The 23,920-nt window shown below is 40.7% G+C and overlaps 1 protein-coding gene across 1 annotated transcript; it reads left to right on the plus strand.

Moving 5' to 3' along the window:
• Window positions 1-1,465: 1,465 nt before the first annotated feature.
• DIPK2A (divergent protein kinase domain 2A) lies at window positions 1,466-14,082 on the plus strand. Its single transcript, XM_015871489.2, has 3 exons — window positions 1,466-2,260; window positions 10,081-10,384; window positions 11,276-14,082. Exons 1-3 carry the CDS (start codon window positions 1,607-1,609, stop codon window positions 11,605-11,607), a joined length of 1,290 nt encoding a protein of 429 aa, XP_015726975.1. The 5' UTR covers window positions 1,466-1,606; the 3' UTR covers window positions 11,608-14,082.
• The last annotated feature ends 9,838 nt before the right edge of the window (window positions 14,083-23,920 follow it).

A 23,920-nucleotide genomic window follows, 5' to 3' on the forward strand; every position in this document is an offset into this window, starting at 1 on the left:
GGAAATGAATCTATAAAGAACAATGTAGAAAACACAATGGGACACTCCATATCCATTCTCTGCAAGGATTTTGAGGTAGCTGTCATTTTGGACAGCTGTTCATTCTTTAGTTTGAAGTAGAAGAGCTCAGAATTAAGTGCCCTAGTATGCTAGAGTCTGTTATTAGCCCTTTGCATAGAGTTGTTGGATTCTAAATAGCATAAATTTGGGCTCTGTCCTTATGCAGAGAAAATGCTTGGATCTACCCAAGTCTTTCAAATCACTACACTAGATACTTATTGAAAGTCACCCCCATAGCCACACAGTCTGTGATTTTTGTGACACCTCGTGATGTATCTGAAAACTGCGAATATATGATGTCTGCTTACCTTAAGGGTCTATTCCTAACTTCAACACAGCATCGTAATGGAAGATAATTAAAAGAAACCAAAATTTATATGAAGCCATCAATAACAAGTAACTGTTAGAATGACACTTCATAACGTGGAGCAAACTGAGACCTTACTGCTGAGCTGTGAACCTGCTGTGTCACAGAACTTCACGCACTTGCTCTCTGACAGTGGTCTGTGTTCTCATTCCAGTCACTAGAATCTGTGATGAATTACACTGTCATATATAATGAAGCCTTCACAGAAAAACTACTGTAGTTTATTTTGAACTTTGAAGAGTGAAGGCAACTCTAGAAAAACAGATTTTGAAATACATACATACATTATAGCGCATTATCTAGTTTTCTTTGCATTCCCCTGCATCTCGCAACAGATTCCCCTCCCGCCTTGAAATGGATCATTCATGAATCGTGCTTTATAAGAGTTACCAGCTACACAAATCATTACTGAATAATTAGTTTTTCAACCACTTCTTTATTGTGAAGGTAACAGGGCACAAGAACAGACTGCCCAGAGAGGTAGGGATGGCTTTCTGTGTGACTTACCATAGGGAACCTGCTTTAGCAGGGGATTGGACCTGATGATCTCCAGGGGTCCTTTCCAACCCCTATAGTTCTATAAATTACAGATGGCAAAGGAGTACACGGGGACTGTGAAACTGCAGAAACACAAACGTATGTCCAATATTTACACACTTGGAAATGAAGTCAGTGGAAAACAGCACTGCCACACTCGGATAACGGTCACACATCAGCAAACAGATCCTCCTCCTGCTGTAAAGCACAGCTCCGTACGCCCGTTCTGTCGCACCAACATCACTTCTATGCTCTCTCCCCTCCAGCAGCCGGTTCCGGCCCTCATGGCGATGTCCCTGCCGGCATCCCGGGACGGGCGGCCATCCCTGAGGCGCCGCTGAGCGGCAGCGACGAGCAGCGCTGGGCGGGAAGGAGCGCGTCACTCTCGGCCCCAGGTGGGCGGCGGCGGCGGCCGTGGCGGGGCTCCTCCCTCGGGGGGCGCGGCCTCGTTCGGAGGCGTGTCCGCTCGGGCCGGCGGGCCGCTGGCGCCTCCCCCTCTCCCCTCCCCTCCCCCGCCCGCCGTCCCTTCAGTAACTTGGCCGCCTTTTATCGGGCGGGCGGCGAGGCGCGGAGTTTAGTGGTGCCGGAGCCGCGGCGCGGAGGAAAAGGGAGGGCGGCGTTGGGCCCGGCGCGGCCGGGACGATGCTGCGGCTGGTGTCGCTGAAGTTGGGGCGGCTGTACCGCTACGTGAAGCTGGCGGTGCTGGGCAGCCTGGCGGCGGCGCTGGTGCTGAACACGCACTCGCTGCTGGCCTCGCTGCAGCGCAACGAGCTGGCGGAGCGGCGCTTCCTGCAGCTCAATAAGTGCCCGGCCTGCTGGGGAACCAGCTGGTGCCGTAAGTTCCTCAACGGGCAGCTGCGCTTGGAGAGCTGGGGCCGCCTGCGTCTCTTCGACTTCTTCAACGTGAAGAACGTGTACTTCGCGCGTTACGGGGAGCCCCGCGAGGGCAGCCGCCGCGTCGTGCTGAAGCGCCTGGGCTCGGCGCAGGAGCTGGCCGACATCGACGCCAAGATCTGCCGGCGAGCCACCGGCAGGGGACGCTGCGACCTGCTGCAGGCGCTGCACGCCACCGAGTTCGCCAGCCTGAACGGAGACGTGCGGCTGCTCACCCCCGACGCCGTGGAGGGCTGGTCCGACCTGGTGCACTGCCCCTCGCAGCGCCTGCTCGACCGGCTGGTGCGACGATACGCCGAGACCAAGGACTCGGGCAGCTTCCTGCTGCGTAACCTGAAGGACTCGGAGCGCATGCAGCTCCTCATCACACTCGCCTTCAACCCCGAACCGCTGGTGCTGCAGGTGAGCGGCCGGCAGGAGGGAGGGGAGGCCGGGACAGCCCCGGGGCTTCGTCCTCCTCGTCCTCGGCTCTGAGCGCGGTGGTGCGGGCTGTGATACGGAGGGGCCGAGATTGCCGGTGGTGTTTGAGTGGCGTAGTGCTGATATACTCAGAATCACAGAATTATGTGATGCCTTGTTCGGAGCTGAGCCGTGCTGCCTTGTGTTCTCCTCGGAGCTGAATACAGATCCTGCGTTTTTGGCAGTGGAAATGGGTGTTTTCTAGCTGAAAGATGGAGCAGCAAACGCGATAGCATTCACTTCTCAGCAGTTGGGCTTCCTACGTTGTTTATTTAAGAGCACTGCTTACGTGCTGTTACGCTCTGGTAGGCAAATAGATATACTTTAGTATGTCATCTAGATTTTGTATTCAGCTCATATTTTTAGGTCAAAAGTTGACGATATATCCCTGCATTCTGTGGCAGCACCCGGCTGTGCATACCTGCTCGTGTCTGGCAGCCTCCCCTTGCCTTATATTGTGGCTTTTAGCTCTGTTAGAGATCTCCAGGCCCTCCCTTGCTGCACACGCTGGGCTCAGAGCTGTGCTGTCTGACTGCCGAGCAGTCCGTGCTTCCAACTGATGTGTTTCAAAGAGAAGATTTGCAAGTATGTGTGAGAGCGTCGTATGTGTGAGAGCATCGCTGTGTGACTGCTGTTATAGCCATCAGCTTCTTCCCTAGTGAGGCAGCAAAAAAAACTTCTAGCGCCCACAAAGCAGGGCTGCAGGTTTTGCCTCCAACACCTTCATTTGTTGGTTCATTTCTAGAGAGGGCATTTATGAACTCTGCTTAATTAAGAATGCATTTCAGGGTAGCATTCCCTCTTCCCTTTCAGCCTTTCTGTCTACAGCACTTGGTTTGTTTTTCCCCACAGTTCCCAGTTTGCTTTTCAGGGCACGGCCGGCAGCTGCTCATGAGCACAGTGAGGAAACTCCGCATAAAAAAGAAAGTGCAAATGGCCTTACTTTGCTGAGTGCATTTGGAAGCGATTTGGGAATCACATAGTCTTGGTTGTGTTTCTTACAGCTTAGGGTGTTGGCGTTGAGCACGTGTGCCAGCACAACGATCGTGCACCCAGATGGCTGCAAAAAGCTTCTTTGTAAAGAGTTTCTCTTCTACAAAAAGTGCTGCTTTGTGACTTGCAGGGGCGGTGCAGTCCGTAGGGACAAAGGAGATGGCGTAGTTGTGTCATTGACTGTGTGGGTTGGGTCCCAGGCAGTGGGCAGCACTGGTTCGTTTATATCAGCTCTTTACTAAGTTGAGGCTTTCAGGCAGATCTACTGAAGAGATGAGAAACCCCTGCGTGTGGAGCTCAAGGAGTGCTTTGTTCACCATTTTTCGTCCTGAAAGTGCTGCTGAGAGCAGAGCTGGTCAGTTGGTGGGGAAGCAAGGCAGTTGTTGCCACTCCAGAGCATCGTACGGTTCTGTAACCTCTAATCAAATGAGAAGTGTTTCACAGAGGATTGGAAATGTTGATAGATCCTGGAAAACATTCTTGGGCAACTTCAGACCAGCTCTGTGTGTTGAAAAACTTTGTAAAGTTCATGTATTCTGTAGAGGCACATTCAGCAGCCTTGATGATGGGTGCTAAAGGTTTGAATGCCTTCCTTCAATCAGGAGGGAAGTATCTTACATATGTAAACCTGAATCGGTTTTTCTTATTTATACCATATGTCACACCCAACTCCGGAGGAGCACATTATACACAACTCTGTGTTATGCAGCTTTTACAGCAGCAAGATACAGGGTGCTTTGTACGAGAGGTTATTTTCCAGGAGTGATAAATGACTTTGCTTCCATTTATACATAAGATATGTGAAATGCTTTGTCGCATGCTTTCTGCATGATTGATGAAGGCAGATACTGGCATGGGAATGAGACCAGAGGCTTCTTCTAGAAGTCAGCTGCTTCCAAGAAAGCAAACCTGAGTGATATTCAGTGCTTTAAAGTTCTGTGTTATTTAATTTTAGCACCAACCAGATAGAAGCAGACAGTGACTGAAAAGTCACTTTACTCATCTGTCAGAGCTGGAAACTTAGGGATTTTTTCATCAGAAACTCTTCTTAAATCAGAGATTAGGATTTGAGCTTGAAGCCTAAAGTGTGGGGTATGGTTACCCCTGAGTGGCAGTGCCCACAACAGGTGTAAAGCATTTCCTGGGGTAAGCTTGTAGTTGGGTCTGTAACCTCACCTGATAGAGGAGCATGACATTCTTCTGTTGTAAGGCTGCGGGCAGTGGTATAAAACACCACAGTCTTGTGCAGGTTACTAACAGCAGTCTTAACATGAAAGCCATCAAAAACATATTTAATGTTTGTTAAGCAGTTGTATATGTGTATTCAATGAAGAATAAAGCCCCTTCTGGCATTCTGCTTCATAAAGCAGATGGAAGGACTGCTTGGCACGGTTTGTCTTTTCCTTAATAGCAAGTTATTTTTTCTTTTGTAGAATCTCGCTAAACTAGTCTTTCATCTTTGTTAATTGGAATGGAATGAAATAAGCTACGTGTGAAAGGTTATGCATATAGTCTTTTAAAACTTGGCACGTGAATATTGAGTCCCTATTTTTAATCAGTCTGATGCACCTGAAGCAATAGTTAATGTGAACATGGGCAACTTGTTCAGACAAAAGCAGCACCAAAAGTTGCTGTTGTTTGGATGCTGTGAGCAGGGAGCACGTGTTGTCTCACACACGGAGCCCAGCGACAAGGAACTGACTGTGCTGTAACTGATGGAGCACTGCTGCTGAGCTGGGAAATTGCTTTTAAGTTAGAAAACAGTTTTCAGTAAAAATGGCTGTTTATCCGGTAAGATCGCATGGCGAGCTGTGAAGGATGCTATTTTTCTACTATCAAAACTGACCTATGTGTTCTCATAACTACTGCAGCCCTAGAGCAGTTATGGCCGGTCCTGCAGTGCTGCAGCACCAGCTGCACAGCTAACAGGACTGTGGGTTCAGTCTTTACACAGAGGAAACTCACCCTATGCAAACTTTGCAGTTAAAAGTAAATAAAATGCTTGTAAGTCATGCGTGGGCTGTTTGGTTTTTATTCTTTTTCTTTTGTTGTTGGCTTTATTTATTTACAGTTCCAGAAGTTGGCTGTGAACTACAGGCAAAGTACATTTCTGCAGCTTTTTCCCAGGCTCAACTTCCCAACTTCAGATGAACATTAAATTATGTGGCGTACAGTTGAGTAGTAAATGGTCTTCATTACACTCACTAGCATCCACAAATACACTTGAATTCAGATCTTCTAAAATGCAAATCATGGCATGACAGAAGAAAGCATGTTTTGATGCTGCTTTTTTAACCTCCTTCAGATCTGAGCAGTTTCGTTGTGCAGTCTGATCTCCAGGTCTGCATGGTTCCAGAGCTGTACTTATTTGCCTTGGTGACTAATGCAAGCACTACTTCTGTTTACCCTGCAAAATCAACAGCACTTTATGAGAGAGAACAAATTCTTTCCCTTCAGGGGAGCAGCACATTACTTTGGTGGCTGTACCAGCTTGTACCTGGGCAGGCATGGCTTAGTGAGGTAATTCTAGCCAAGGTGTTAAGGAGGGGTCCTTTGTCATCAGGATCTTCAGAGTAATGGCAAGCAGGAAAAAATTACCCATTGTGTTGCATATTTGCATCTCTTTTATTCATTTTATCGTCTTTAAGGTGTAGCTCTTTGTGTACATTACTGTCTTATTTTTAAACACGAAGCTAAGCTATATAAAAATGTGTATTGATGTATAGTGTCTATTAGAGCACTCCTGAAATTGAAAAGCAGTATTTTTTAATGCTTCAGTAGATAAACAGCTCAAGTTCTCAATCATCACAAACAGTTTTAGCTTTTTTTTTGTGTGTGTGATTTGATTATTAGGGTGAATTATACGTGTGACTATGATAAACTATTACTTATTATTGTGTGTAATTCAGAGAGGTTTTCTGTTATTGCAGATTACAGTGGGCCTTATCAGCCTCAAGCTGCTGAGCCTTTACTGCAGGATCCAGTTCACAGCCCTAAGTGTTGAATGCAGTGGCACATTTATATGTCTTGTGTGTGTGTAGGCAGGTGGAAGTGAGGCAGACAAATACCTTAAGAATGTATTTTATTCTTGAGTGAAATGATAAATTCACCGTATTAATCCTCAATATTTCTTCTTAGACCACAGCTTTTTTTGTTTGCTCTTTCTTTAAAGACATAAGCGCAGTATTATTCTTTGTGGGACAAAGTGCCCTTTGTTCCTTTGGCAGGGATTGTTCAGTTTTGCCTGGTGAGATGCAGCTATTCAGGGCATGGAGAAAACTTTGTGGTGTGTGTCAGTGGGAATGAAGACATCAGAAGTTTTGTTGTGTTTACTGTTTTCTGTCTGTCTATTAGGAAACTATTCCTATTGCTGTGCTAATAGAGTAAGATGACAGTTTTAATGAGGGAGGGCTACTAAGCCGCTTGTTTGTAGGTTTTCATATATTGCGCTGTATTTTTAAACACTGGGATGCAATTGTGGTTTCCACAGCATTTAAGTGTATATTCAAAGACAAGATGTCAGCGGGTGCATTGGAGTCGTAGACTGATTTACCTGTTTCTTGTGAGCAAGAGCATATTTAATCTTAATTGTCAAATGCAGGCTTTTTTTATGTCTTCAAATAGCGTGTTCGAGTACAAAGTGATCTAATCAAATATTTATGCTCCCAGCAGCTTCTTGTGAATTAAAGTAAAATCCATGTTGTCTGGAGCAAAGTGTGGGATTTCTGGCTGCTGTGTGTGTTTTGCTGTTTGTTCATGGAAGCAGTGTTTAACAACTGTGCAGTTTTGTGTTTGCATCATAATGGCTTTCAGAATGGTAACATGTCTTTAAAAGAAAGGAACAAATTATCTGTGATCTTCAGCAGAAATGTGCTCTCTCTCTCTCTCTCTCTCTCTCTATATATATTTAAAGCTTAAATAGTTTTTTAAAAAAAATCTCTACTTACAAAACAACAGGTCTCCTCTTCATTGATATTCCTGTCAAATTCATGGAGTGAATATGAAAGTACTGAACGGGGCACTCGTACATATTTTTATCCCCTTCTTGGGCTACTGGCCTGTGTAATGAAGTGTAGATGTGGCTGTTTTGTGCCAGTTGGAAGGGAGCCAAAGCGGAGATGTTGTTCGTACATGTGCAGATGTTGGCAGGGTTCCCTGTGCTTCTGATGTCAAAAGATCTTTTTGTTGCCGCAGAGTTATAAATATGTCCGTGTAACAGTGTGGCATGCTGTATTGTTTGGGAAGCTTCTTTCTAAATAAGTAAAACTGCTCCAAGAATTGCTTCTGTGAGATGAAATTTAGTGTATGCAACATAGGAAGTGTAGTAGGTGTGTGTTTTGAAGGTAAGCATAGCTGTGTGGATAATGCTATGCTTCTTATGGATCTGTTCAATCCATTACATAGATCCCTGCTACTGATGGGAATTAGTCCTTCTAGCTCTTCCTCTTTGCTGCACCTGGCTATTCAGGCCTGCCTCCATCTGTTTTTTAGCACTAATGTGATGTCATGAGCTGGATCTGGCTACTGGTCCAACTGAGCATCAGCATAGCAAGTACCAGCTGCATTGCTTTCCTCAAAAAGCAAAGGAGGGGTTTGAAGTGACTGTACTGGATGGACTGGGAGGAATGTGCACCTTTCCTTTTGATGGAGATGTGGCCTTTGCCATGATCAGCTCTTGGTGACTGAACTTATATTTGGGAAGAGAGGCAGAAGCAAACAGCAGGACTGGAATGTAGGAGAGGAGAGGAGTAGAGTGGTTCAAAATCATACTGAATTAAAAAGGTTTAGGTATAATTGAACTTACTGCACTGACTGCTGCAAATACAGAGCAATATGAAAATGTTGTGTTGGCTTAAATCACTTAAACTTGTGTTAATCGGAGAAGCAGGTCAGTTTTCTCCAATTCAGGGTACAAATTTGTTTTATAGGAGTAGTCTATGGATAGTAGACCTGCATGCTTGCAGGAAGATAGCACAGCTTTAGACTTTCTCTTGATCCAAAGCTATCAGGATTTTTCCAGGTGTATACAAGCAGTCCGTATTTGGATTTTGCTGTCTTGCCCCTTGATCCCACTTGCTGGAAGGAAAAAATCACTGGGAGTTCCATGCAAGTTATCACTTAGCACCAACTCCTTGTTGCTTCTTTTTGAGTGAAATTTGTTCCTTTGTAAGCAATATCACATGATGGACAACAGCTGTTTGTATCACTGTACAATACTAAGATGCACTGGGGCTTGTTTTGATCCAGGACTGAATATAGTAATGATAGAAATACATGAAATGTTTTCAAGGCATTCCTTGGTATGCGTTTTCATTATGTCAGTCTGTTTGTGGAATAAGGAAGAAAATATTTACTTGTGGGAATGTTACTGTTTTTGGTGTGTTGTATCTATCTATTTATTTATTTTTTTTAACCACAAAACAAACCCATTCTTCTCAAGTTGAGTGTCACTTGACTTGCCCTGAGCCAGTGAGTGTTTGCATGTAACTTAACCACCTTCATGAATTTCCCTGAAGCTACAGTTGAAATGCTGAAGACTGGATGATGTCGCCTTTCTTGCACAGTAGATTCACTAAGTGAGAGAGGTTTAATTCTGCTCAATTACGTGTTATAGTTTGAAAGCGATCATACTAGTCTTGGACAAATCAGGTTAGTTCTGTAGCATCCTCAGGGCTTTCCATGACTAGGTTTATTTCTGTGAGTAGCACAGGTGATCAAAACAGAGCAGAAGTCCAGACACTCAGGCTTTCAGCTTGTTCAATTGCTAGTATTTAATTACGTTTTTAATGTGTTTGATGTGTACCATAGATACAAGATTGGCCACAGAATTTTCCTTGAAAATTCTGTAGAGTATGTCTCGAGCCTTGTGGGCGCACAGTGGAATTTCAAGTATTTGATATTAGTGTGTATTGTATTCTTAAAGAAGTCCTGAGTGCACAGCATTTAACATTCAACTTATTATTTTTGTGGTTTCTTCTGACCCATAATGCAGAGAATATCTTTTAAATGGTAGTCTGCTTATGTTGGAGCTTTAGGGCACTTTCAGCACAACTAAAATATGAAAATATTCTGTCTTTTTATTACTGTTAGTGGGCAATTACTGTTTTTGTATTATCATCAAGAAAGCTACTAATGGAGACATCTTGTTTTTGGTATCATTTAATGTGTTTTTGTGTAACACACATATGGAGTATGCATGCAGGAATTAACCAGGAGGTAGCTTGTTAAGGACTACTAGAGGTGTAAAACCCTAATCTTTCTTTTATACTTTAATCTGTTCTGTAATCCTTTCTGTGAAATCTTCGAGTGAGAGGATCCTCGGAGGGAATCCAATCAACTGGGAAAAATGGGAAGGGGGGATGAGCTGAAATGAGATGCACCTTGCTTGTTCTGCTAGGCTATTAAAAAGGGAAGTTTTAATTAAAAAGAGCAGAAGCAAGATTGTATTTTCAGGGAGTGTGCCTGTTAGTACAGTGGACGTAGGTGAAGTGTCAAAGATGACTGGTGGAAGTATGTGTATAGGTGCCTATATGAAAAGATAACATTTTATCAGTTCTTTCTTCTCTAACAGCCAAGCTATGTTTCTATCTCAAATATATTTTGCCATGTTTTTTTCTTTCCCTTGATATCTTAGAAGTATGTGGAAATGAATGTATTGCTAGTGTTGCTAAGCGTTTACAGGAGTCTCTTCTAGATTTTAGCAAACAGCCTATTAAAGTATAAGCTGTTTTTTGTTAATGAAAATTCCTAAAACATCTTTTTATGTCTAGAGTTTCCCATCTGATGAGGGTTGGCCATTCGCAAAGTACTTAGGAGCGTGTGGAAGAATGGTGGCTGTCAATTATGTTGGAGAAGAGCTATGGAGTTATTTTAATGCACCATGGGAGAAACGAGTGGATCTGGCCTGGCAGTTGATGGAAATAGCTGAGCAGCTGACAAATAATGACTTTGAATTTGCACTCTACCTCCTTGACGTCAGTTTTGACAACTTTGCAGTTGGACCAAGAGATGGGAAAGTCATCATCGTGGATGCAGAAAATGTCCTGGTAGCAGACAAAAGGTTAATCAGACAGAGTAAGTTTCTTTTATTTTTTCTCTCCCCTTACCTCATCTACCTCTTCTTTCTCTATGAGTGCAATATTGTGTGTACATGCTTTAAAGAAAAAAAAAGGCTAGCTTTACAGGTAGATAGATAAATTAGCTCTGTTCTACAGTTATGTTACTAATTGGCTTGACCAGTTGTTCAGTGTTGTGAAGCTTTGAGTCTACCTGAAGTTGACTGACGTGCACTTTTTTTAGCCTGCTTCTATTTCAGTTGTTCATGGTAGGTGCTCTGTAATAGTGGAATTGAAGGAGTGGGTCATTTGAGTTTTAATACTCTTTCCAGGTTTGAATAGTGAAAACTTGTTCATCTTTGTGTTGCCTGTAAAAGCTTAAAGCAGCGGGGGATGTTTGACAAAGCAACATTGCATGTGGGTTTTAATTCCTTTGAGCTTATAGGGTGAACTTCACAAAACTAAGGGTGGAGACCCTGAATGTGAAACCTGACATTCTCCAAAAGTTTATGGCAGTAATCCAAGTGATTTTACTTTTGCTTTGGGAACTTTGGGGTTGGCTTGCTTGTTTGTTTGTTCACCCTTACCCCCTTGAGTTTGCTAGAAGATTTTGTTTTACACATTGTCAGAGAACTTACATAAAAATTGTCTGGGTCCATCAAGAAAACATTTTCATGTACTGAATGTAGTACATGGCCTTCAGTACTGATGACCATACAAACATGGTTTCCTTTTCTTTTCCTCTCAATGTTATGTGAGACCTAACTTTTGTAGCATGTCTGATTTGCTCAATCCCAGAGATGGCCAAATGAACGATAATAAAACTGATGGGTACACATGCATTGTACTCTTGATGCCCTCTCTTCCCTCTTCTCACTTTTTTTTTTTTAACTGTCTCCTTATTTCACAGATAAACCTGAAAACTGGGATGTATGGTATGAAAGCAAATTTGATGACTGTGATAAAGAAGCTTGTCTGTCCTTCTCAAAAGAGATTCTTTGTGCTCGTGTCACTGTGGACCACAATTATTATGCTGTTTGTCAGAACCTTTTATCAAGACATGCCACATGGCGTGGCACTTCTGGAGGACTACTTCATGACCCCCCAGCTGACATTGCCAAAGATGGCCGGCTTGAGGCCTTGCTGGATGAGTGTGCCAACCCAAAGAAGCGATACGGCAGATTCCAAGCTGCAAAGGAACTGCGTGAATACCTTGCACAACTCAGTAACAACGTGAGGTAGTCCACAATGAAAATCTTCCACAACACTGGCTAAAACACTATTGCAGAGACACGTACAGTGAAGTCTTGAACTTGTGTGTTCAAAAGAAAAAATGAAGAAGTGAAACTAATTTATCGGTTTTCTAAATACCATGAAGATTTTGTGGTATGGTAATGTTCCTTTGCAAACAGACAAGGTACTCACTGAATTAAAACTTGAGCTACTATCGACTCTTCTCCTAAGCTATTTAAGCAGGAGTAGGTCAAAAAAGACTGTGATAGCTTCATTGACAGCTTGTGTGTCAAAGGGTACTTTACATAAAACTGCATTAGTATCACAGTTTTGTGAAACTGATGTTCTGACTTGGAAAGTCAAGTTAGACTGGCCTGTTTTAAAGGCCTTTCTCCTAACACGGTCTCATTTTTGTGTTCTGTTTGTTCTTTTTTTTAAACACCCTGAAGTGGAATTTACTTACAGGTAAATATAACTGTCCGTGTTGTTTCAAGTTTAACAGGCTTTCATGTTAATGCTGTGCAGTACATTCCTACTGTGAGTACAGGATTCCCATGTTTACTGTCTAATTTAGAGGGTTTTACACTGTAGTTTACTACGCTTAGATTTCTTTTTTTAGGGTTACTTTAAACTCAAATGTCATTTGAATTAATGCTTGTTTGATGTCTTTTGTTGTTCCACCATTGGAGATTTCACTTCATGTAATTACTGTAAAAAATTCTCCTTAATACCAGTAAATTCATGTGACTGTTCTTCAGAAGATCACAGTATGAACAGACCTTCATTTAGCAGAAATTCTTTGAGAATGAAGGGAAGACTAATACAAAAAAACAATCTGTTAATTGAAATTGGGGATAGAAACTTGACTATAAATAGGAATTTGTTACTCCAGAGTAGTTGAACAAAAACCAAAGAAAATGGTTTTGTCTGTCCATTCCTAAACTAATTATAAGGGAAAAGTACTACCCTGAAGCTAATAATTCTTAAAATTCAAAACCGTCATTTGAGTAAAAAATGTTAGCAATTTGCTTCACACCATTACCAACTCTGTTCACTTCAAGTGTAGCAGTTTACTGCGTATTCGTCTTTTGGATTACCAGCGAAGTTGATTAAACAATATCCACTGTAGGCACATTTTCTTGTACTAAGTTTGTCTATTTCCACTGCAGTTAAAACTGACAAAGTGTGTAAATCTGAAGTTGTTCTGATAAATTAGCCTTGTTTTTTTATGAAGGCCTCACGTCCTGCTACAAGATCTTACTTCAAACTCGCTTTTCAGTTTATTACTTGGTCATAATTATTATTTTTTACTACTCAATGCATCATTTTCCTGAAGTCATATTCATAAAACACTGCTCTTAAGAAAATATATGCATGTTACTTCTGGTAACAGTAATGGAGAAAACTAACATTTCTTAAATGTGTGTGTTTCATGCAAGCTAAAATTTCTGAGCGAGATTGTACGTACAGTGATCTTTCAAGAGCCAAGTCAGTGTGCTGTTCATACTGCATCAAAAGACTGATGGAAATTGTTGCTTTACCAAATTGCTGCAAGTGCAGAGTGAGGGAAATAGCGAGCTCACGGGCCCTTCTTTCTCAAAGCTTACAAATTGTTCTCATTGAAAGATGCAGAATGCTTCTGGTTTCTTAGATGACTATTAAGGGTATGTTAGCATTCTAAATTCTTACTTTAAATCATGTCTGCTAATATAGTCTCATTTCCTTCCTAGCTCTTGTCTTAATCGTTTTCTGAAGTTGAAAGGACCAATGCAAGTTGTGGTTTTTCATTTGTCCTTCCCTCATTTAAAGTCTGTTTTACTCGCTTGCTGTGACGTAAGCTGTCAGAGCATTCATATAATTTTTCATCATAAAATGCTCTTATTTGAGGAACCTAGACTAACGGTAGCTACACTACCAGAAAAGCCTTGACTTATCACTAAAGTTGATTTTAATATTTTTTAATTTTTATTAAACCATCCATTGTGTTTCCCAGTGAGAGAGTGGGGTTTGACTCTGCAAGTTTTAAAAGAAACAAACACTACCAGCTCTGGTTACTACTTGAGGCAGTTCTGTCACTGCTAGAATGTCCTGTCAGCTTTGTTTTGGGATTGAGTTCTGTCAGTAACAAGTCGATAAAGTAGGTTATAAAAGGAATTTGGACCTTAGAGGAGGGAAAAAACAAAACACTACAGGGAAAACATTGTGGAGAGCAATAAATTTTGGTCAGTTTGCACCTATCAGATATTTATTGTACGATAACAGTTTATATTTTTAGTCATTGCCCATTATTATTGATGAGCACGGTGAAATATTTTTGAATGAGGTGTTTGGGGTTTGTATGTGCATTACAATTGTCCTTTTGTACTGTAAGTTACTGTTTGATTGGAATATTTTATCAAAACTGTTTCCCTGTGCCTTTATATTACAAGAAAGTTGTTTCTGCAACTTCTAATGATATTAATAAAGAATACTGTAAGAACCTCATCTCGGATGCTCATTTTCAGGTCTGTCAGCCTTTTTGTTTTTAATTTTCAGATTGACTTAATCCAGACTGTAATGAAACAGACAAAACACTCGTTCTTCATAGCACTGTGCAGTGCTTCATAGTCATCAGTGACAGCAGCCAGGAACATCGTTTTCCAGCTCCCTACTCTTCTAGCAGACTGATTGAAAGCTTAAATGGTCTGTCGGAGATCTTTTACTTTGTGAGGTTATTGTAAGTAGGACTCGTTTTCTTGGGAACAGCCTGATAAGCCGTACCCTCCTGTTCTATGGAATGAAAGATTGAATTCTTTTATATTAAGTTGGTATCTTCCATCTTTGTTGAGGAACTTATTTTTCCTTGACTTTGGAACAGTTTCTATTCCTACTGACATTGCCTTTTCAGTACAATATTTTGGCAGGTATTATAATACAAACGCATCATTACTTCTGATGCTACTTATTTACTCTGGATTTTTTTGTAAAGCATTTGCATTTGAAACTCACACCTGCAGCAATACTGTTCTCTCCTGAATTTGTGTCTATAAATATGAGCTGTCTAAAATATTTGAGGTCTTGATTTTGGTTGCAGTCCTTCTGTCTCTAATCTTCAGGAACTGCAAACAAGCAAATTGAGACTTCTGAATTTTCCAGTTGAGTTGAGATCATTAAATCTTAAGAAGAAACTGGCATGAACAAGTACTGCTGCTTTTTCTTTCAGTGCTTTCCAGAGTATAATATAGTTTGATCCTGCTTGCCTTGAACTGTAAGTTGTGGTATTTTCTTACCAGATTGTTTTTCATCATGAGATTGCACAGAATTAGAGGGGTTGAAAGAGACCATTGGAGATCAAGTCCAGCCCCCCTCGCAGAAGCAGGTTCTCTACAGTAGGTTACACAGGGCAGCATCCAGGTGGGTTTGGAATTTGTCCAGAGAAGAAGAATCTACAGCATCTCTGGGCGGCCTCTTCCAGTGCTCTGTCACCTTTACAGTAAAGAAGTTTTTCCTTGTGTTCATATGGAACTTCTCCAGTTCCAGTTTGTGCCAAGTGCCCCTTGTTCTGTCACTGGGAACCACTCAAAAGAGCCTACCCCTGTCCACTTGACTCCTGCTTGTTAGATATGTATGAACATTGATAGGGTCTCCTCTGACTCTTCTCCAGACTGAACAGTTTCAGGTCTCAGCCTTTCCTCATAGAGCAGGAGCTGCAGGCCCCAGTCATTTCCACAGCCTTCCACTCCAGTAGATCCATGTCTTTCTGGAGAGCAGGAGCCTGGGACTGGACACAATACTCCAGGTAGTTTGTTATGAGACTTTGAAAATATGTTAAACTTTGTATACTGCTGTGACTTACCGCAAAAGACTGGCTTAAATGCAGTTTGCTTTGAATTTATTAGAGTGAAGACCTTGACTCTCACTAATAGGCACTTAATTATTTTGGGTTGTTTTTGTTTGTTTTTTTTACAGTCTGGCTATGATTTTGTAGAAGGCATCTATGGTACACACATGGATTACTGGTATTTCTTCTGATGTGTCTGAAGACAGAAGCTCCTGTGGTGTTAGATACCTGTGTTGCATGAAACCTGTGACATGGATTGGACTGTGAGCCAACTGTTAAAATGCATCTGTCTGGGTGGATATCAGAGAAACGTTAGGGAAATGCAGCTTCTTTCAATCTCATGATGCTTCCAAACCTGTAAAATCCCATCCGTCAAATGGAGATTAATGTTGATTCCACCTACTTTGTCTTGTTCAAAACCGAAGAGACAGCGCAGACCTGCTGATTTATTTAATAGCGTTTGTGTGACCGGTTCACTCACTATTACCATTGCTGTTATTTTTACTATAAATGTCTGCAAGCTTCTTGTTTGCTGTTTCCTTAATTCTTAATCACGTTCAGAGTTGTACCAGTAGTTTGAACAGACCTTCATGTCATTATGGCTTTATTTTCAAGTGTTTTAAAGGAAATAATTTTGTGCTGATTTTTTTTTTTTTGTGTTTGTTTTTAATCTTTTAAGCAACTCCCCAGACATGACTAAGGGCACTTCTAAACATTGTCTTGGCTTTTTTTTCTGTGTTACGTTGAGTTTTACAAACACATTTCATTAGTCTTCCAGGCAAAGATCTTTGGTAGTCTAACATGTGCTGTATGCAAGAGTAGTAAGCTTTGGCTGGCTGCAGAAAAGCCCTGTGGCTTTTCATTGTAGAAAGCCTCTACAAAGGCTGTCTGTGTTTGTAGTCTGCATGACTTCCTTAGGAAAATGAAGGATCCATTCTTCTGGCAGCAGATTAGTCTGCTGTTGCCATTTTCTTAAGTATGAGAACGTACCTGTTTTGTGTGGTTCAAAAGCCAGACAAACAGAAGGAACTTAAGGAACGCGCAGTTGTCATGAAGACTGACTTACATGTTCAGGCCAGAGCAGGGAAGTTCTGACTTTAAAAGAAAGTTTCTAAGCTGTTTCCTTTACTTGCTGCTTTAACTCCTGGTTTCTGAGAGCTGAATGTGAATGTAGAACATACTTCAAAGCAAAACGTACTGTTTAATATACAGTCTGGGTTCAGCTGTATGTTATTTTTTGTGGGTCAGGGTTTCAGGCAGAGTGGCTGTTAGTCAAATTGTAACACACATCTTCCTATTCTAAACAGAATGCTGTTGTGTGTGCTGAATTTCTGCCGTGGGCTTTAGCTTTGATATCTGTGGAGGCTTTGTGTATCCATTTAACGCATCCTTGGTATAACTGTGGCTTAGCCGAATACAAGCATTGTGTGTTTATAGAGAAGTGAGATTTTTTTTTTGTTTCTTTTCCCTCCACGAATAGTTCTGAAAATCCTCAAAATAGTTCAGCAGCTGCTTTCATTGCTGCCAACTGTTAACATAACTTAATTTTGACTTGAATGTTTTCAACGTCTGTGGTTGTTGAGGCTGGAATGTCTAGTTACTGTGAAGTCTAATCTGTATGCAATTATGTCACATGGGCTTCAACAGATTTTTTTTTTTTGTAATAATATATTTTTAATAAGAAAACTCAATATTTTTTGTGGGGATTCTTGATGTTTTATTGCATTAAAAACTATTGCAAATCAGTTTGCAGTTTCAACATAGGAAAAGGGGCCTGGCTCTTTAGGCAGGCCTGACATGGGCCATAAATAAGGATACAAATTCTGAGAACAGAAAAAAATCACAGGGATATTTCCAGCTTGCTGACTTCATGTTACCCTGTCAGAAATGAATCTACCAATAATGGGCCTTATTATTCCCCATCTTGTAGACTTAATGAGCAATTCTGGTTGTTTATTTAGATAAACTGATTTTGCAGATTCTGCGTCAAGATGGTGGAGCTTAATATGCTTGTGCTTATTTGACTAAGGGTAAATTCTTTGTTGTCAGAGAGCAGATGTAGCTGTCAACTTCTTCTAAGCACTGCTGTCTTTAAGGGAGCTCTTTCAATAAACAGCAAACACTCAAATGAATGAGAGGGCAGTACTCGTACAGTGCCTGTCCACAGTTGCATGCATATGGCAAAGCATACTTCAGCCTCTGATTATGGAACTCATTTCCCACTAATGCCGAAGTCCTGGCATCCTTACTGCGTGTCTGAGATTTTGCTTCAGCATAAACATACACGCATATATATGTATTTGCCATAAACTGTTGCTGCAAAGGTATTATCTGTACAGTTGATGATGGTATGAATGCCACTGCAGCTACTATTGTCCTGCCTTGGTTGGAGTGATACCCATCCAGCTCTGCCCTTTATTAGAAGATTATCAGAACTTCTCAGTTACACAAACAAACTATAATATATTCTGTGGGTTTGTTACATTAGTCACAATGTGAAGTGCGTTTGTGTGAATTGAAAGTAACTGGGAGTGTAAGCTGTAGCTACATTAGAAGCTTCCAATGATTTTGTTCACCAAATCTCAAACTACACCTCAATAAGCCAAGAAATGATAATGATGGTTTGGGGCATGAAATGAAGAATGGTATGTTGTGTGGATGAAACAACCTTACGATGTTAGGTAAAACATCATAAGTTCAGATGCAGTCTCACAGTAATGCATTTCTACTTGCATTCCTTTGGCTTCCTTGCTAGGATGTGTTTATTGCTATTCCTGTGAGATGCTGAAGCCCCAGCCATGCTAGTGTTTGTGTCTAAGCAATGAGACACTCTGATTAATCTGCTCTCTCTACAGCAAATTGCTTGGCATGTTTTACCTGTGACAGGTGGGTTGCTATTAGCCAATGTTCACGTAGCTTACGCTACCCATCACATAAAGAATCATGTCACGTCAGATTTGTGTTGTGGTCATGACAAGAGGACAGATCAGGTGTACAGGAGAAATAAAAATACATGTATAGTGCAAATAGAAAATCTGTGGCTTGTTTGTTTTGTATTTAAGAAGACACAGAACAGATCTTTTACAGGTGCAAGATGAAACTGGGAAATAGAACCTGATAACTGAGTTAGAGGGGCATGGTTTTCATCTTAGCGGTTTTTATGTAGTATGTAGGGATTAACTGGGAGTTGTTGAAACTTGTGCTCTCCTTTGCTAATTGAGCTTAAGTTCAATGAAGATTAATTGCTAGTGCATTGCAGGGTAAGGTAAAGGAAGGAACTCATGTTGCTGTTGTGCAGTCCTGGAGCAGGCAAGGAAAGCTGAGGTGCAAAATAAGTCAGTTATTTCTGGCAATGTTATCATCATCTTTTTGATACATTAGAAATATTCCTAATTCATTGTCTTCCAGGTAGAGAGGTTATTTCTATTATATAAATGTTATCAAATAAGTGTATTAAAATTTCACATCCTTTGGACAGTTCTGACTTATGGGATGAAATGGCAAAGCAGATGGGAAGATGTCTCTGGAAGCAGGTGTGTAACTGGAAGTTAAGTGGGAAAAAAAAACAGGACCTGAGTATTAAAGATGTTATGAGATTTGTATGTCTAAAAAATACCTTTTGGTAACTTATACTCACAACATACTATAGAACTGGAGTTGCAAATCAAACTTCTCTTTATGTGCCTTTCAGGGGGAATAAGCCACGTTTTTAAGACAAACAAACATAGAACAAAATAAAACACCCCGAAACACCCCAACCTCACTGGAAAGTCACACAGAGAGAAGAGATTACGTATAGAAGAGCTTTTGTTCCCAGTGAGCTAACGATGTTAATACACATCTGGTATATGATGATATCAGCATACTGAATTGCAGGAAGAGCAGGTGGTTGAGGAGTCAGGATCTGTTGTTAAGATTTGTTTGTATTCAATATTTAGCAAAAAGAAAAGGAATATAATTAGAAGACTGTGAACTGGGGTAAGAGTTGTTTCTTCCAAAGCAGAAACAATAAGAGGAGGATGTCTGCTATGAAATAGCCCCTTCATGCAATGCAGGCAGCTCAAGAGATGTCCACGGAAGGAAATCTGTTCAGTAGCCCATAATCGTTCCGAGTTCCGTGTAGATGATCTTTTGTTCAGCTGATTTCCTTTTGGTAGCTGTTTTCTGCTTGGCAATCAAGAGATAGAATAAACTTGACTCCTGCTTTTCCTTTTTCATATCTAATGACAAAAAAAGATGGTTTTGTTAAGGCCAAACATTGGTGGATGCTAGCTGCTCTCCAGGGAACAAAAGCAGCAAGCAGGTGGAGACAGAATGGTTTGCTTCCAAATGTTTCAGAGTTCTTGGGCTTGGGATGTGTTGCCTCCTAGCTCAGTGTGATGCAAGGTGCTGGCTTGCAAAAGGAAGCCTCCTGTGGCGGTCTTTAACCAGCATAGCTTTACCAGGCTCCTGCTGAAGAGAAGCCAGCATTGAACTCAGAGGCTAACTGTGTCTTGTGGGTTCCTTCACGTCTTGAGTCTGGTTACCGGGAAACTTTTTCCTCCAACCACCTTCTGACTGTCTTTAAATAGGTGTAACAAAATGGGTACTGAATAGTAATTCACAGTGAATCACAGCTGAACAGTATGGTCAGATGAATCCCATAAAGAAAACTGACAGTGAATTCAGATCGAGTGATTGCCATTCAAGGATCTGCACCTCTTATGATCTATTTGAGGCCCATCTTTCCCTAGAGTCTTGCTTGTTGCCTTATTAACGTGTAGAGATGGCCAACTGGTGAATCACAGCTACCTCTAAGCAGACCCTGACATCTGTAGCATTTTGACAAAGTGTAGAGGGAAATGAGATGAAAGGCTTAAAATGCCATGTGGCTTTTTTAGTTTTAAGTAGATGTCAGAAATTCTGGGAACCAATTTGGCCTCTTGTGAAAAATGTTGCCTCCATTCAAGGGCATCAAAACCAGGCAGCCTTTCTGAAAATAATACGTATTTATATGCTGAGTTAAAAGGTTCTTAGGTATCTTTTAATTCATCCTACTTTGTACATCTGTGAAGGTGCTCATTGATTTGTTTTCCTTGCAAGATTATTGAGAATATTCTTATACTTCCAAACCACATTTATCAAATACAAGCATGAGAAGAGGTAGCACAGCTTACCTGCTGAATGTCCTGAAACTCAGTAATAGTTAACTACTTTGTGAAGTCTATTTAAGTTCTGTAATATTTAACTACTTTTATTCTAGACTAGATCCTCTTATCTGCTAACTTGTTTTCCTACTGGAAAAAGAGATAAAATAATAGGTGCATTAATTGCTAGTTATGATAGCAGGCTTAAAGTCTGTTATTTGATGTGCATAAAACTTCTATTTTAATAACGCCTTGCAGCAGAAGATCTTGTCATGTCAGCTAAATGGCGTACAATGGTAATATTTCTGGAAGAAAAAGATTTTGATACTGCCTTGGTTTTCTGCGAAACAAGAATTTGTGAAGAAATCGAAAAAGAATACCACCCAACATCATAGACAGCTGATGAAGAAGACTGAACCATGGAAGAATGGCTGAGATTATTTTTTCCTAGTTAAAGGAAATGACAGGACATTCTTGGTCTGTAGCAAACAGAGCTCTGATACGATCAGGAATCTTTGAAAATCCCCGGAGTGATCTCACCAAGTGAGTATTGATTTAACTTACTTCCTTTTCTACTGTTCCACTCTGTACAAGAGAAGTCTTTCCTCTGAAAGTCCTTGGAATACAATGCAGTGTTTTGTACACAGCATCCAGAAAAGCACAAACACCTCTACCAAAAGAATAGTAAATAATGGCTAGTTCCACTCTTATTCCCCTGGGCAGCATTTCCACTGTTAACAGGTACCATGCTGAAGTGCAGTGCAGGTCACTGTGACTTAAGCAAAGATGTCACATCACGTGTTTATGCCTACATCTGTTTTAGTCATGCAGTAGTGTTTGAGTACTAAAATAAAACTATGGAGTGTTGTTGCACGTATGCAGTTTTAAAATCAAGCTGAGTTTCCCTTACTGTTGTGCTATCAGTCAGTGCAACACTCTACCAGTGTTAGTACACAGCTGTTTCAGAAAGAGCAGTACTGCTTGCTACTGCACTGAGACTATAAACAAGAGACGTGTGTAATGTTTAAGTACTAGAGTTGTATTTTAGTAATGACTTTTCAAGAACAGGCTCACATACATCAAAGCAAAGCCTGGGCTTGTTAATGATGCTGTTACAAATCTTAATATCGCAGTAGCTTATAACAACAATATAATTATTAATAGAAGATTATTTATTATTGTATGGTGGTAATGTTTTGCAAAAAATTGCAAGAACCTATGGGCATTTCTCCATGAAATAGGAAAGCAAGTAGATAATAATGTATAGACTCAACGGAATCCTCTGCAAAGTGGGCTTGAAAATACCTTTGCAATTTGCTGAAGCAAGTAAAGTGCAGAAGAGAGGCTGAGACGTGGCAAAGATTTGGTTAATCCTGAAATGTAAATTATGTGGAAAAAGTCTGCACTCTTATTTTGATTTTCAGCATGTATGGTATTGCTGGGTTAGATTTCCTAGGATTTTATATGTAAATACAATTCATTCATCACAGTGCTGTGAAATAAATGCATTTACACACCATACCAGAATCTGGTAATATTTGCCTGTACAGAGTTTCATAAGGTGGACCTCTGTGGAAAAAGATGACTTCAGACTTCCAGCAGTAACTTCTCTCTTAGAAGAGAAAGATTTCCTTGTGTTCTTGATTCTGTGTGTTCTGGTCCTTTCCTGTCAGCATGAGTGGATCAGAACAAGCCTGTCTCCATTGTTCAGGCTTCTGAAGATCAATGCTCAAACACTGAAACTTTCCCCACACTGCACTGCTAAACTGATTTAGCAAAACACTTAAACACACACAATCAAATTGGAGTTTAAAACAAGTCGCACAGAATTGAGTGTATTAGTTTAAAATATGCTTGAAGACAATTATCTGTATGCATCCTTTCAGGAAAGCTTTATTAGACACCAAAGGAAATTAATTATTTCTAGACTGGATGTAACCTAAATATGCACTAGGATTGCTGTCCATTAGTTTTTGTTTTTTAAAGGCTGAAATAGAAGATGAAGTGCAAATGAAATATTTAGCAAAGTATGACCAATATTGCATCAATCAAATGGCCTTAATAATAGTTAAAAGACTGTGCTCTGTAAATGTTAGGCATATGCCAGTATACCAGTCTTACTTTCAGATACTGAATAAGTAACATGGAAGCTCATGATTCCGTTTCATTTTCTTTTCTGCTGCTTTCTGTTTGATATCAGGCATAGCAAAAACAGAGAGGAGCTCCTCTGCAAGAGCTGTAGTACGATTTGTCCTTGATTTACACAAAGTCAATGTTAGCCTTAGCAGCTCTAAAACTTGTTTTAGCTTGGCATGGTAGCTAGGGGTTATTATTTTTCCCCTTCAGTAAGAGGGAGTCTGAATATTAAATTCATATACTCTGGTCTTTCTTTGATTAATGGTCAGGCTCTTTCAGTGTGCAATTTAAAGCCCACTTATAAAAACAAATTTTACAGCATTAATTAAAAAAAAAAAAAAAGTAATTTATGAATATGGACGTCTTGTTTCATCTTCCCTGATTAAAAAGGTAAAAATTAAAAATGATTGTTCTGGCATTGTGTGCAGAGAGCAGAACTGCTTAGAATTCTTCTTTGGTGTTTTGAATGTTGATTATGGATGTTTTCTGAGATTTCACACTTCCACTACATATTTCTTATATCCTTTAAATGTAGTTACGGTACAATGAATGTATATCGGATTCAATGCACTAACTGTAGATGAAGGATGCGCTGTTCAAAGAGTTGTTATTTTTACCAGGAATCCATATGCGGTCACTGGAGTTCCCATGGATCTATTCCATAGAGACACTTCGTGTGTTAGTGGATAAACAGATCTTTTTCTTAGCAAAACTGAGAAAAAAATGCCCTCCAGGAAAGCAGCTTTAAACTCTCTGTAGCACTTCCTCCTGTAAAGCTCCTAGAAGGCCCCTACAAAGCCTTCAAGAGCAAAGAAAGCCATTTCACGATGCTGCCATAACTCTGTATTTTTGTCTCTTTTTCATTTAACATCCCTAGTAGACATTGTCAGTGAAGCTGCAAATTATCATCCACGTGCCAACTGGAACAATTGGTCTTTAAATGCCACTATTTATGCATGTTGTTCAGGGGGGAAAAAGTCAGTTCCCTCTGCCTCTGTGACTTTTATTCCATAATTTGAGAGTCTTTTTTTTTTTTTTTTTTTTTTTTTTTGAGGGAGAGTGGAAGGAAGTTCACTGCAGAAATGTGTGCTAAATGTCTGGTGACTGTGGCATCTGAGCAGTCAGTTCTCATAACATCAGATGGGCCCAAACTAGTGGCAAGATGTGTGAAGTTAAGTAACATTTGTAGGTCTTGATCTCCAGAGGCTTCAGAAGCACTTAAGAGATTTGAGCAGATAAG

Source organism: Coturnix japonica, chromosome 9 (assembly GCF_001577835.2).
Source record: "Coturnix japonica isolate 7356 chromosome 9, Coturnix japonica 2.1, whole genome shotgun sequence".
NCBI classification, from domain to species: domain Eukaryota; kingdom Metazoa; phylum Chordata; class Aves; order Galliformes; family Phasianidae; genus Coturnix; species Coturnix japonica.

Bases quoted from the DNA above. Each gene is read 5' to 3' on its own strand.
- DIPK2A (XM_015871489.2), top strand. From the start codon at position 1,607: ATGCTGCGGCTGGTGTCGCTGAAGTTGGGGCGGCTGTACCGCTACGTG. The intron at 2,261-10,080 runs GTGAGCGGCCGG...TTTTATGTCTAG, and splicing joins CCGAACCGCTGGTGCTGCAG to AGTTTCCCATCTGATGAGGG. The intron at 10,385-11,275 runs GTAAGTTTCTTT...CTTATTTCACAG, and splicing joins CAAAAGGTTAATCAGACAGA to ATAAACCTGAAAACTGGGAT.